This window comes from Erpetoichthys calabaricus, chromosome 4, assembly GCF_900747795.2.
Source record: "Erpetoichthys calabaricus chromosome 4, fErpCal1.3, whole genome shotgun sequence".
Taxonomy (NCBI): Eukaryota; Metazoa; Chordata; class Cladistia; order Polypteriformes; family Polypteridae; genus Erpetoichthys; species Erpetoichthys calabaricus.
In genome coordinates this window covers 221,140,030-221,153,322 of record NC_041397.2, presented here as the reverse complement: position 1 = coordinate 221,153,322, position 13,293 = coordinate 221,140,030, and the positions used below count along the sequence as shown (strand labels likewise).

The 13,293-nt window shown below is 38.4% G+C and overlaps 1 protein-coding gene across 1 annotated transcript in view; it reads right to left on the bottom strand.

Annotated features, from left to right (window-relative positions):
• Window positions 1-13,293, bottom strand: part of LOC114651210 (ankyrin repeat domain-containing protein 42-like) — a 21,213-nt gene extending 7,920 nt beyond the window's left edge. Inside the window, exons 1-8 of the mRNA XM_028801156.2 lie at window positions 13,184-13,293; window positions 10,005-10,165; window positions 8,424-8,531; window positions 6,749-6,868; window positions 3,733-3,868; window positions 3,263-3,463; window positions 2,100-2,225; window positions 1,445-1,550 (exon numbers count right to left, since the gene is read on the bottom strand). Coding sequence (XP_028656989.1) covers window positions 1,445-1,550; window positions 2,100-2,225; window positions 3,263-3,463; window positions 3,733-3,868; window positions 6,749-6,868; window positions 8,424-8,531; window positions 10,005-10,165; window positions 13,184-13,196 — 971 coding nt within the window. The 5' untranslated portion in view covers window positions 13,197-13,293. The remainder of the gene's footprint in view (window positions 1-1,444; window positions 1,551-2,099; window positions 2,226-3,262; window positions 3,464-3,732; window positions 3,869-6,748; window positions 6,869-8,423; window positions 8,532-10,004; window positions 10,166-13,183) is intronic.

The following is a 13,293-nucleotide window of genomic DNA, read 5'->3' as shown; positions in this document are numbered from 1 at the left end:
TCTCCTGCCTGTTGCCCAAAGCTTCTGGAACTGGCTGTTAATCTGTGATGCTGTATTAGATTATACAGGTTCATAAATGGAAAAGATCACAGATATACCGGCCTTTAATGAGTAGGCTTTGTCCCACCTTGGATAGAATACTGCCCAAAAAGTGTTTGAAAAGAAAGGATTAAGAAAATGTGTTGATGAATAATTATACACCAAAACATTATTTTCCTTTTACAAAATTTCACTAAAGAGCAACAGTTACAGCTACATCTTCCACTTTGGTAAGATTCACATTTCATTAATGGCATCCTTCAACTTCTCATCATTGCAAAGTTGGATATGTTTTTGGATATACTGCAGCTCATTTATAAGGGATTGTTTGATAGTTAACTAACAAATGTAACATAGCCATTTAGTGAAACAACTGTAGACACTTAATTTTGACAGTGGTGAAACCTTGCATTGTTATTGCACTATGTAAAGATATCCAGACCTTGCTTTCTGTAATTGAGGATTAACAGTGTCTTCTTTTAGAATGTATTTGAGAACACTAAATGCATGTACTATTAGTAAAAAAGAACTTTTTTTTAATATACAGTATTTACAGCTAAAGCACTGTGAATAAAATTACATATTCACATGATTTAAAACACCTGACACCCTTCCCTAGTATTTTGTATTCTCATGAAGATAACATTATGTAAATGTTACAAATGCTCGACAAGTATTACCATTTTCAGTGTATAAATAATAACAGAACTGAGTTTTTGAGAATAACAGTATCTTTTTTTAATACTTTTTCAGTACTTGATGTATTCCTACTCCGTATCATAATTTATTTTTAAGATTCTAAATGAAACATAATCCAATAGATTTACAATTCACAAAAATGTTGTCCTTCCTGGTAGGTGCTGGTATGGGAGATCTGTTGTATTTATACTAACTGGGGCCCATTTTAACACGGCAATGAGTTTCTAAAATGTAGGGGATGTTTTAAGAAATAACACTATTGTTCCACAAGCACGACTGTCAGATTAATTATTGGGATATATGGAGCTTCAGCATATGGATATGAGGTAAAAATAACATAATATTCTTAAACTTGTTTAAACCAGTTCAGGGTCACAGCACCAGGAATTAACTCTGGAAGGGGCAGCACTGCTTTGCAGGGCACACATCCATATGTGAAAACTGGAGTAATAAAAAAAAAAAAAGTATTCAAGAATGCTGAGAAAATGTAAACTCGAGATAGATGGTGACTGGGTGTGGAACTCCAACCCAGGAATCTGGATCCATCAGATAAAAGCACTAACCATTTTACCATTATGCTGCCCATTGTGTTAGGTGCTATAAAAAACGTAATGACTGGTTGAGATCTACAGATGTGATCTTCCTCAAATTAGTTTTAGTTATAACAAGCTATTAAAACAGATTACATAAAAGTGAAGATCAATACCTTTTCGCAGTATCCTTTGCAGTCTCTCCTGCATCATTCACGATGTTGCAATCTGCACCCATTTCAATTAGCCACTGCAAACAATTTAGATGACCTTGTCCAGCAGCTTAGATACAGAAAGAAAGCCATTAATCTGATTTCCAATAGGCAGACAGCACTAAAAGTTATTTTCATAGACTTAGTCAAATATATTGTTTATAAAAAATAAACTTTAATACATTTTCGCAAACTTAATTTTAGTATTTCAATACTATTTAACAAACTAAAAATATTCCTTGATGAATAAAACAATTATAATGAAATTTGTGACGTTAATAATGTACAGTAACCCAATAAAATAATATATTGATATTCTAATAACAAAGACATTTTGTAGTGTACTGGTCATTAATATAAATCTCCCCAGAATGGATGGAAGTCATGTGGATTTCTAGCAACCCACCATATTAGCAAATATATATAGTGCTGAGAAATAGTACAAGCATCCATTAGATTTTCTACATTACTGCATTTTTTAACAATGAATGTTATCTTCAAACATGTTTACTAAAGTTCCTAGAAGAGGAAGTTAGCTATTTGCTTACACATTAAGAGAAAAAGGAAACAGTTCACTGAAAGGCACATGTCTAGTTGATGTAAGAAATATATATAGTACCTTTGTGCAAAGGTGTGGATCCCTTATCATCTCTTTCATTGAAGTTTATCACCCCACACTCTATCAGTTTCTGCAGAGTATCAAGATCTCCTCTAAATGCGGCCACATGTGCCGGAAATGCTAGATCTAGAAATTACACCATCAAAATCATAATAAAGGCAGATGCTTCTCTAATATTAACAGAAACCAGTCAAATCTAATATAACAAATTAATGTGGCAAATCTAATGTTACATTGGATACCGCATCTGGAATTAATAATAATCATTCCTAATATTTGATTTTCATTTTATTCCTCCATCTGTCCATCCATTTTCTCAGGTGCAAGACAGGGACCAACACTAAATGTGACAACATTCCATTACAGGACACATTAAAGCACATACATGCAATTTTGCTGAAGCTGGGCCAGTTATCTATAAATCTAACTTGCATGTCTTTAGGATAAAGGGTAAAACTGAAGTATCCAATGAATACCGATCCACATGAATGCAGGGAAATCCTGAAAGCTCAACTAAGACATTGAATAGGCCAAGAGTTTCCAAAGCAGTGAAGCAGCATCACTAATCACTAAATTACTGTGCTGCCTATTTTAAAATTTGGTATTTCATGACTGCTCTGCGGGCGGCACGGTGGCGCAGTGGGTAGCGCTGCTGCCTCGCAGTTGGGTGATCTGGGGACCCGGGTTCGCTTCCCGGGTCCTCCCTGCGTGGAGTTTGCATGTTCTCCCCGTGTCTGCGTGGGTTTCCTCCGGGCTCTCCGGTTTCCTCCCACAGTCCTAAGACATGCAGGTTAGGTGGATTGGCGATTATAAATTGGCCCTAGTGTGTGCTTGGTGTGTGGGTGTGTTTGTGTGTGTCCTGCAGTGGGTTGGCACCCTGCCCAGGATTGTTTCCTGCCTTGTGCCCTGTGTTGGCTGGGATTGGCTCCAGCAGACCCCCGTGACCCTGTGTTTGGATTCAGCGGGTTGGAAAATGGATGGATGGATGGATGACTGCTCTGCTAATGCCAGAGCTACAATAATTTTACTGCAACACAAATAAATGGATGTAACATACAAAACTAAAACCTAAAAATATACTATTACGGTCTTTATGGAGATAAACTTATAGTAAACATACATTTTAATACAAAAAATGACAAGCAACAAACTGAAGAACATACTTTCTTGCTCCTGTGGATGATCCCTCTCATATTCTACTGCTTCAATATATTGTGTGATTGATGACTTGTAGAATCTCTGTGCAAGATCTTTGGGGGTTTCTCCTTGATCATTCCTGGCTCCAAGAGTGTAAGTAATATATGCTCCCTGAGAGACCAAAAACTTGAAGCAGTGCAGATGACCTTCCATTGCTGCCAAATGAGCTGCAAATAAAATGGAAGAGCTAAACATTGCCTGCATAAAGCAAAGAAGACTAACTGGATTTCACATTATAATTCAGTGATGTACCACTAAAGTGAATTAAGGAATGTATTTTTATATTACTGATTACAAAGTGTCTTTTTTAGTTCCTGATTTAATATCTTTCAAGATAAAAGAATAATATGTAAACTGGAGATAAGAGAAGCATTGAAGAGTCCACAAATATTACAGTAAAATGCATAAACAACTATTACAAACAACTTCTTATTACCTGGTGTATTTCCATTGTTCTCAACATCGTCAACACTAGCTCCCCATTTAAGAAGAAACTGCAAACAACCCAGCCTTCCATGGAAAGCTGCATAATGCACTGGCTTCCAGTTGTTTTTATCAGGTGTATTAGCATCCTAGAAGTTTAAAGCAACATAATATTAATTAAACCTTAAGTTAATTTTTGGGCAATACACAGATTGGTAATTAGTGCCATTGCCTCGCAGCTCCAGGAACATGAGTCTGATTCCTTGCTAACTTATTGTCTATGATAACTTTAGATGTTTAGTGTTCTTTAGATGTTCTTCCCATGTAGGATTTTTTCCAGGTACTCAAATTTCCTCCCACATCTCAAAGATATGCATGTTAAACTGAAACCTCTAAATAAATTGCTCAAAATAATCTTAGTGTAAGTGAGAGCGAATGTACAGTACATGTGAGTGGCCCGTAATTTACTGTTGTTCCATCCAGAGTCAGTTCCTATATTTACCCACTTCTGCCAGGATAGGCTTCAGCAGCCTATCACACTGTAATTTAGTTGCAAAGTTTGGAGAAAGGATGGATAAAAGAATTGTTTACTTCATTGTTTCATTTATTAAGGTAGGACCCTCACAGTGGAAGCAGATTAGGAACAGTCAGCTGAGGTTGTTTGGGCATATAGTTACAATTCTTCCCAGCACCTCCTGCAGGTGGTGTCCTGTCATGGCTCACTATGAAAAGAATCAGGGGCGATGTCAGGACATGCTGGAAGGATTATATCTCTAAGCCTGCCAGGAAGCATTTGGGAATTCTCTAAAAGGAGTTGAGACTGTTGCTGAGAACAGGATAGCCCCAGTCTATCCCATTCAGCATGTTGTCACAGGACCCTTCATCAGGAAATGTTGAGGTGAAAATGACAAAATATAAATCTAATGTTAGATATTATATCATATTAAAAGCTTATTGGTGACTATCTCTCTATTATAAAAAAAATCTTGGTGGAAGAGAGACCAGGGAGACAAGACGTGATCTTCTCGGAAGACACTTAAAAGACCCGCGAGATGAAAGAGACTGGCCACGGAGCACCTCCTTGGGACCTTAAACATGAGACTTGGCGCCAAGAGATTGCAATGTGATGTCCCGCAAGAGACACTTTAACGTCACATGAGACAAGGCAGTGAGACAACATTTAAAACAAGTTCACGGACAACTAACCAAGTAGTTGTTGGAATGCTTTTGGCAGACAGACATCATGTGCTCCCAGCTCTTAAAACAACAAAAAGCGACAAGCAGAACACGCAGCTTGCCAGCAGCAGCAGCAGGAAGCCAGCAGATGATCCAACCGCTTCTCCTTTAGCGTGTGTTCAGCCCAAAACCCCCCCCCCCCCTTTCACAATACAACCGGCAGTGACGCGAAGTGGCAAAAGGCAAAAGGACAGCTGCTGTACAGGCTTTGAAATGATCGACGCAAAGCGTGACAAGCAGAAAGCAGCTTGTCGTCAGCAGCAACAAGCCAGCAGATGATCCGACTGCAACTCCTTAGCGTGCGTTCAGCTCCCCCTTCACAATGCGAGCAGCAGAGACACGAAGTGGCAAAAGGACAGCTGCTATAGAGGCTTTTAAATAATCGACGTGCAGCGCGACAAGCAGAACACGAAGCTCGCCAGCAGATGATCCGACTGCTTCTACTTAGGGTGCTTTCAGCCCCCCACACCCTTCACAACGCGAGCGGCAGAGACACGAAGTCGCAAAAGGACAGCTGCAGTACAGGCTTTTAAATGATCGACATGCAGCGCAACAGATATAACAGGCAGCTCGCCAGCGGCAGCAGCAGCTGCAGCAAGACAACATGATCTGACTGCATCTCTTTAGCATGCATTCAGCCGCCCACCCTTCACAACGCGAGCGGCGTTATATGTCCTGCAAGAAAGAGATTTAACCACGCCCGGGGCTGGAAATAAAGTATTTTTTTTTTACAAAAGTTTTAAAATAAAAGTGAAAATAATGCATATGTAACAATTCCCATGAAAATAATCTCTTTAAATTGTACATCCGGCAAACCAAACCCGGGGGGTGGGCGAGCGAAGCCCCCTAGTATATTTTAAAAGTAAATCATGAAGCCATCAATTCCAGTCTTCTCATAAACAACATGAAGTCTACAGTAGAGCACAATGGCACCCAAGTGTATATTTGGTTTTAAAAGTATAATCTAAAAAGTTTCAGCAGAGTGCAAAAAATAAGTGAAAACAATACCAGAAAATGTGAAGTGGTAGTAGTTGTTCAATTTGCAAAGCATGAACAAAGTTATTTTATGTACTGTAAATAAATTTGTAATTAGTGGATACAATCAGGTGATAGCTGAAGATTATCTCACCATTAAAGGAGTTTTCAGGAAGAAGCATCATTACTACCTCACGACAATATTAAGTATTATCTGTAAGGAATATGCCAAATTTCTAATGAGTTTTTAACTGCCATTTATATTAATACATGTTATTTTAAAAATTACTATCTCTGTTTTTGCTGTCAACACATCTTTGCATACAAGAATTGTGATTGATTTATACACATACAGTAGGTACATGGATACATTTTAAGTACATCCATCTGCCCATAAATGTAAATCTGATTTAAATTCCAAACCTGATCACCGTCTGTGTACAGTCTGCATGCTATTGTCTACATAGGTATCAACTGGGGACATTTTTTTCCTTCCACTTCCCAAATGATGTGATTAGGGTTAAATAAACACTGTAAATTGGTCCCATTTGATCAAGTTTGTGTATGTGTGCGTGCAAGTTTGCTATGAAATGGACTAGTGGTCCATCTAAGGTGGATTCCTGCCTTATTCCCAATGTAACAATGAGATGCTCTGGCCACTCAAAATCACATAATGCAGGAAGGCAGTTCAGAAATTGGATGGATAATATTACTATAAGTAATTAAGCACTTAAACTTCTGCTAATTGAAATTTTATGGTAATTATTTAAGCAGTCTTACTTCACATCTATGTATTTGAGCAGCAAAAGTTCTCTTACCACACCACTGCGCAATATAGTCTGCAGAGTGTATGAGTGACCATGAGCTGAAGCTATGTGTGCTGGGGTACAACCTCTGTCATCCTTAGCACTCAGATTAGCTCCATTTACCAGCAAAGCCTGAGTAAGAATACAAAGACAAAAATGTCAGAGCTCTTGGTTTTAAAAAGATAACCACTGTATAGAGAATTCAAGAGAAAAAAATATATTTTCACATAACATTTTTTATACATCAATATGTAAACTAAAACGAGAAACAGATGAGTTTCCCATTGATCATATAACAAAGGGATAAAGTAGACACAATAGAGATATAGGATTGTCCCCAAAAGGGTATTTACTGAAGAAATTTCATTGTAGTCATCCTGGATAAGAAAGTGCAACTATAAAACATTAAGCCAAGAGAAATGTCACTGGGACTGGCATGTTGCTGACCCTCTTCTCCCTTGCCCCAAGATTTAGCAACATCAGTGATTTCTAATGGAAAGATACAGGTGAAAGGTATTTGAGGAGAACAAAGAATAAGGTGTTAAAGCCTTATGGCCAAAGAACTTTACAGTGCATTTTCTGGCTATGTAATCTATTCTGGGAAATGCTTAAAATGTAAACACTAGATATGTGTTTAACTGGCCACCCTTTACCAGGATCATACAAGAGTTAGATGCCAAGATATGATAAATGCTCACTGGAAAAGACAATTTTCAATGACATGTAGTAAAAGACATAGAGACAGAATAAGAGGTGCATAAAGAGTTGCATAGGGAGCGTTTGAAAAGTGCTAAACAGACCACCATTAATATATCAGCAAATCAATTATAGGAAAAAAACAAAACTGCTTTGCCTGTATGATTTTCCTCACATATGTGAGTTAGGCTAATTGGAAACTCTTACTTAACCAGTATGAGTGAGTGAAGGGGACTCTACTAATAGACCTTTAGGACTTTCGCACAGAAATTATAATCCCAGAAACAGTTCCTGCGGGTGCTCTGAACCCTCCTCAGGTTCTAACTAAACTATAAGGCTATCAAAGCCACACTACTTACTTAAGCCTAGAGACAAAAAGTGGCAAGGGCTCAACTACTGGGGGTATTCATACCCTTCGAGGTGAGAAGAGGGTGATACACATGGGAAGCTGTTTCATACACGTTTTGTGTAGGTCGACTATTTTTAATTGGGGTTTGGACTTCTGTATCAATCCTAGTGTTACCAAAATTCCTTTTATTAGAAAACAAAATTTTAGCTTACACTTCGGCTTATTTTCCAATTATTTTTGTTCAAAGTGTTTCATAAGCGCCCCCTACAGTTCACACCATTTACATAAGTATTACAGTATTTTAAATATAAATTACTGTATATAGACTCACTACCCAACCACTTTTTGGTTACTCTGTCTTGTACCCAGTATTGCCTGGGCAGTATTGTACAACCTACAACCTACAACTACAAGTGAGGGTTAAGCAAGATAAGAATGTGAATAGGTAAAAATAGGTTGCAAGCTGATAACCACGCCTTTCATATGCTGGTTCCAGAATTGTCTGGGATTCTGGTGTGTCCAAATAAAATAAACAACTTTTAAAACGAACGGAGGAACGGATAAATTACTGTACTATGTAGCATTATGCAACAAAAACTGTAAAATATGTAGAAAGTAAGGATGACATTTCAAATGTTTTACCTGCACACAGGCATCCTGTCCTCTGATTGCTGCCAGATGTGCTGCTGTCCATCCTCTTGGTGTCACATCAGTTGTGTCAGCACCATGCCATAAAAGCCAATGCAAACACTGCAGTGTGGGAAAAATGGCATGGTACTGTTAGATACACTAAAGATTTAGTGGTTAGACAAGTATGATTGAAATATGAAGTGTTACTTAAGACTTTACCTTTATTCAAATAAAAAACAGTCTCACAATTTGACAATTTAATTATGTTTGCATTATCTAAAGTCTCTGTATACATTAAACATAATAAATGTTTATGACTTAGTGCCCTTTCTTCATTTAATTGTTCTGAATATAGTATTAAGATTCTTGAGTTTGCATATTTTTCCTGTGTCTCTAAGGGTTTCTCTCCAAGCACTCCAGATTTCAAATTACTGACAATGCTCAGTACAGATGAGTGCATGAGTGTGACCTATGATACACTGATGACATATCCAGGACAGGTCCCTGTATTGTACATTCACTGAGCAAATTATTAAGAACACTGTAATAATAACACTGCAAATATCCCATTCTACCTCATTCCAAAGGTGTTCTTACTGGATTTGGTGACTGGGAAGGCTACCGAAGAACACTGAACTCATTGTCATACTCATGGAACAAGTTTCAGACAACTTTTGCTTTGTGACATGGTGCATTATTATGCTGGAAACAGACATTAGAAGATGGGTAAATTATGGCAATGACGGGATGCACATGGTTAGCAACATATTTCAAATAGGCTGTGGCATTCAAGCAATGATTGATTGGTATTAATGGGCCAAAAGTGTGCCATGAAAACATTCCCCACACCATTACATCACCACAACAAGCATGGAATGTTGACACAATGCAGGTTGTGTGTAGGTTGCATGCATGGGTGACTGACCTACCCATCAGTGTGCCTCAGCAAAAATCAAGATTCATCAAACCAGGGCATGTTTTCCCAGTCTTAAATTGTCCAGTTTTGGTGAGCCTGTGCTCAATGCAGCCTCATCTTTCTGTTCTTGGCTGACAAGAATGGAACGTGAAATGATTTTCTGCTGCTTTAACCCAGTCGCCTTAAGGTTCAACATGTTGTGTGTTTTTAGGTGCTTTTCTGCTCATCACAGTTATACAGAGTGGTTATCTGAGGCACCGTAGCCTTCCTATCAGCTCAAACCAGTCTATTATTTCTCCTCTGACCTTTCTCTTGTTTCCAATCGCAGAAATACCACACACTGGAAGCATTTTTTCCACCATTCTGAGTAAACTCTAGAGATCAGTTACAGAAACACTTAAACCAGCCTGTCTGGCACCAGCAATAACATCACAGGCAAAGTCACTGAGATCACGTTTGTCTGGTGTTTGATGTGAACATTAACTGAAGCTCCTGACTTGTGCCAGCAAGATGTTTTGCATTGTACTAATGCCACATGATTGGCTTATACGTAATTGCATTGATAAGCAGGTCTACATGTCTTCCTAATAATTTCATCAGTGAGTATTCCTTGCTTCTGAAACTTAGTACACATTTGTTGGAGAAACAACTAAAAAAAGTAAAAAGCAACCTCTCACCTCCAGACTCCCTGAAAGTGCAGCCCAGTGTAAAGGTGTGAACTTGTGCTCTGAATCAGCTTCATTAATATTTTCACCATTTCGCACCATTTGAGCCAGTTCCTCCACATTGCCAGCTCTCACTGCATCGTGGATACTATAAAAATTTGTCTTCTTCTTTCCTACAAATAATAGCAAAAAGCATTCAGGCACAAGAACAAGTTGAGTAAAATAAAACTGATAGTTTTCAACTTTATTTCAGTCCAGAACCAACAATAAACAAAATACCAATTTTGTACAAATTCAGCACCTATCTGATATTACTATATGTACATGGGAGGACATGGGAGGACTATGCCACCATCTCACCTTTCAATAGTTACTTTTCATGCATACTATATACTATATTTTATGAAATACGGATTTAATTTAAGCAATTGTATATTATCCAATCTAGATATAAATTCACAATTTTATAAGATGAATGCTCAAAAACATTACATTGACCTGCACAAGCAGAAAAAATAATTTCTCTCTATTGTAAAAAAAAAAAATCTTGAGATGATGAGACTATTGTCAGGAGATTTTTTCAAGTCCCGCCCTCCTCTCAACCATTTACAGTTAACGGCCCACACCCACAGTCCTCTCACCTCTCGTTCACGTGAATGCTTTTGTCAGACACAGTTCCTGCGATCTCAGCTCTTATAAATTTTTATGTTTTCCTCATTTTAAGTTCCCAATAAAAGAAGATTTATTATGTCCAAATCTTATTGAAGAACTTCATCCCAAAGGGTTATCAACAGAAGAAATGAGTACACAGGCAATCCTAGCACCGAGAAACGATGAAGTCAAACGAATTAACACAAAAATTGTCGATCGGTTACACGGCAAATTGGTTAAATGCATATCAATAGACTGCTGAAACAGTTGGTGGTGATCGTGAAGAAGATGAAAACATCAACTTACAAATATCCCGTAGAATATCTACAACTGTTAACACCGTACGGTCTTCCACCGGCCGAATTACTATTAAAAGAAGGATGTATTGTAATGTTATTGCATAATTTATGTCTGAGTGATGAATATGCAATAGGACAAGATTAGCTGTATTCAAAATTGGTCGAATAATTCTGACATAGATAGATAGATAGATAGATATGTAACATTTTAACAGGCGACAAGAAAGGTAGTGTAGTATATCTTCCGTGGATAACATTAGACACCAAAGGAGATCTTGATATACCACTACGCCAGTGTGGACTAAGCCCCGGACACAGATGGGAGGCCATGTTTTAAATCACTACACGTTTATTTACAAGTCCTAATATTTACAATAATAAAGTGCCACACAACCCCAAACTCCCCCAAAGTCCAGGCCTCACACTCTTGCCTTGTCTCTTCAGGCCGCCTCCACTCCTCACCTTCCAGCTTCGTCCTTCTTCCACCCAACTCAAGCACTGAATGAAGGGAGGCAGCCCATTATTTATAATCACCCGGATGTGCTCCAGGTGATTCCCGGCAATCTTCCACCGACACGCCCCAGTGTGGCGGAAGTGCTGGCTGCATCCCCGAAAGCACTCCGGGTGTCCCTGCTCCTCTTCCCCCCAGCACTACCGGGTGTGGCGGAAGTACTGAGGTCCAGGGCCCCCAAGGCACTGGGGCGCCCCCTGGCGGTGACCCCTGGTGGTTGCCCCCACATGGTCTGAGGTGGGCGTAAGCCCTCTTCCGGTCCTCCTGGGCGTCCTGGCTGGGTCACCCCCCCCCCTCCCCCCCCCCCCCCCAGCCACACCTGCAACAGTATTAAAATGTTTACAGTTTCTTGTCAGAATAGCTTTTGCTATGACAATTAACAAATTGTAGGGACAAAGATTTGGAAAAGTTAGTTTATTTATTAGAGAGAAAGAAACGATATTCACTCATGGGCAGTTATACGTTGCGTTGTCATGATGTAACTCCAAACATGGAATCAAAATTCAAAGCAATATTGACGAAAAGTTAATTCCAAATATTGTTTTTACTGAAGTTTTACAGTAAAAGTGTAAGTTTAAAAAGTATTTGCGTGTTAATTTCAAATCCAAAAAAAATGAAAACTTAAAACGCAACAAATACCTCTAACACAACATGAAACATAATTTTCTTTCAGTTTATTATGTTTTACTATTTTTTTAGTATGGTTAATTACTCGCTGTAATGTAAAATAGTTAGGTCTATTATGTAGTATGTAACAATTCCCATGAAAATAATAATCTGTTTAAATTATACATCCATTTCCCCATACGTAAGCAGCAGAGCCAGGAAGTGGCGAGCAAAGGGAGCAGGGGGTAGAGCCCCCTAGTACTTTTAAGAACTGAAGAATCTTTTCAGTATTGGTTTGTTCCTTGTGCCTAATGCTGCTACCAAGATGGGACCTGGTCCTATGATTCTCATCTGGCTTAAGAGAGTTTGATTGGAAATGGACAATGCTCAATAATTTTATAGTAAAACCTCATCTTCTATTACTGTCCTGCATTTTTCTGGCCATATTATCACACTTGGGGGCATTTTCCTAACATTATTCTTTTCTTTTTATTGAACTACAATTCAAGACCTGCAAGCCCATTTATTGTACTAATGTTGTATTGGTTTCACAAGAAATGACGGCAGGAAAACCAAAATTTTCAGTCTGTGTAACAATCAATTGCACAAATCCTGTGGAAAACGAAGTTTGCATGGGTGCTACAAACGGAGCTTGTCGGTTAATAACACAATATTTAACTATATATTCATTAATTTTCTAAAAGTTTGCTTTTCCTGTACAGTGCTAGGGGTGCCCGAGACTACCCAGAATTAAATGGGCTTAAAGGAAGAGATAGTCGTGGACGGGATGCTTACATTTTTATATCATTTACCAAGAAATAAAAGAGATCTCTATGCACTACTTTACTTCGAGTGTCAGCAACTATATAGTGTATATTATGAGAAATACATTTTTCTAATTAAAGTAAAAGCTATTAGAATCTGTAAATGCATTTTTCTCTCATTACTTGCAACGAAAATCATTCACGTGTAGAACTAGACAGGTTATCCTTCATCGTTCGCATCTTACAGGTTAGAACACCCAAAGTCTCAAAAAAGACAGAAAAAAACGTGGAATAAACTTTTACTTAGCTTTCCCCAATGCCCAGCAATACATATGCTTATTTAAAAGATACGCGCCTCACCCGTAGATTGCATCGCAGCATCTGGTGCTTAACCGTAGGATTAAAGCTACAAACAGAAAAACATAACCGGTCGTTGTTATTGCAAAAGCGTCTGAGCGTCGTTGCTAAGG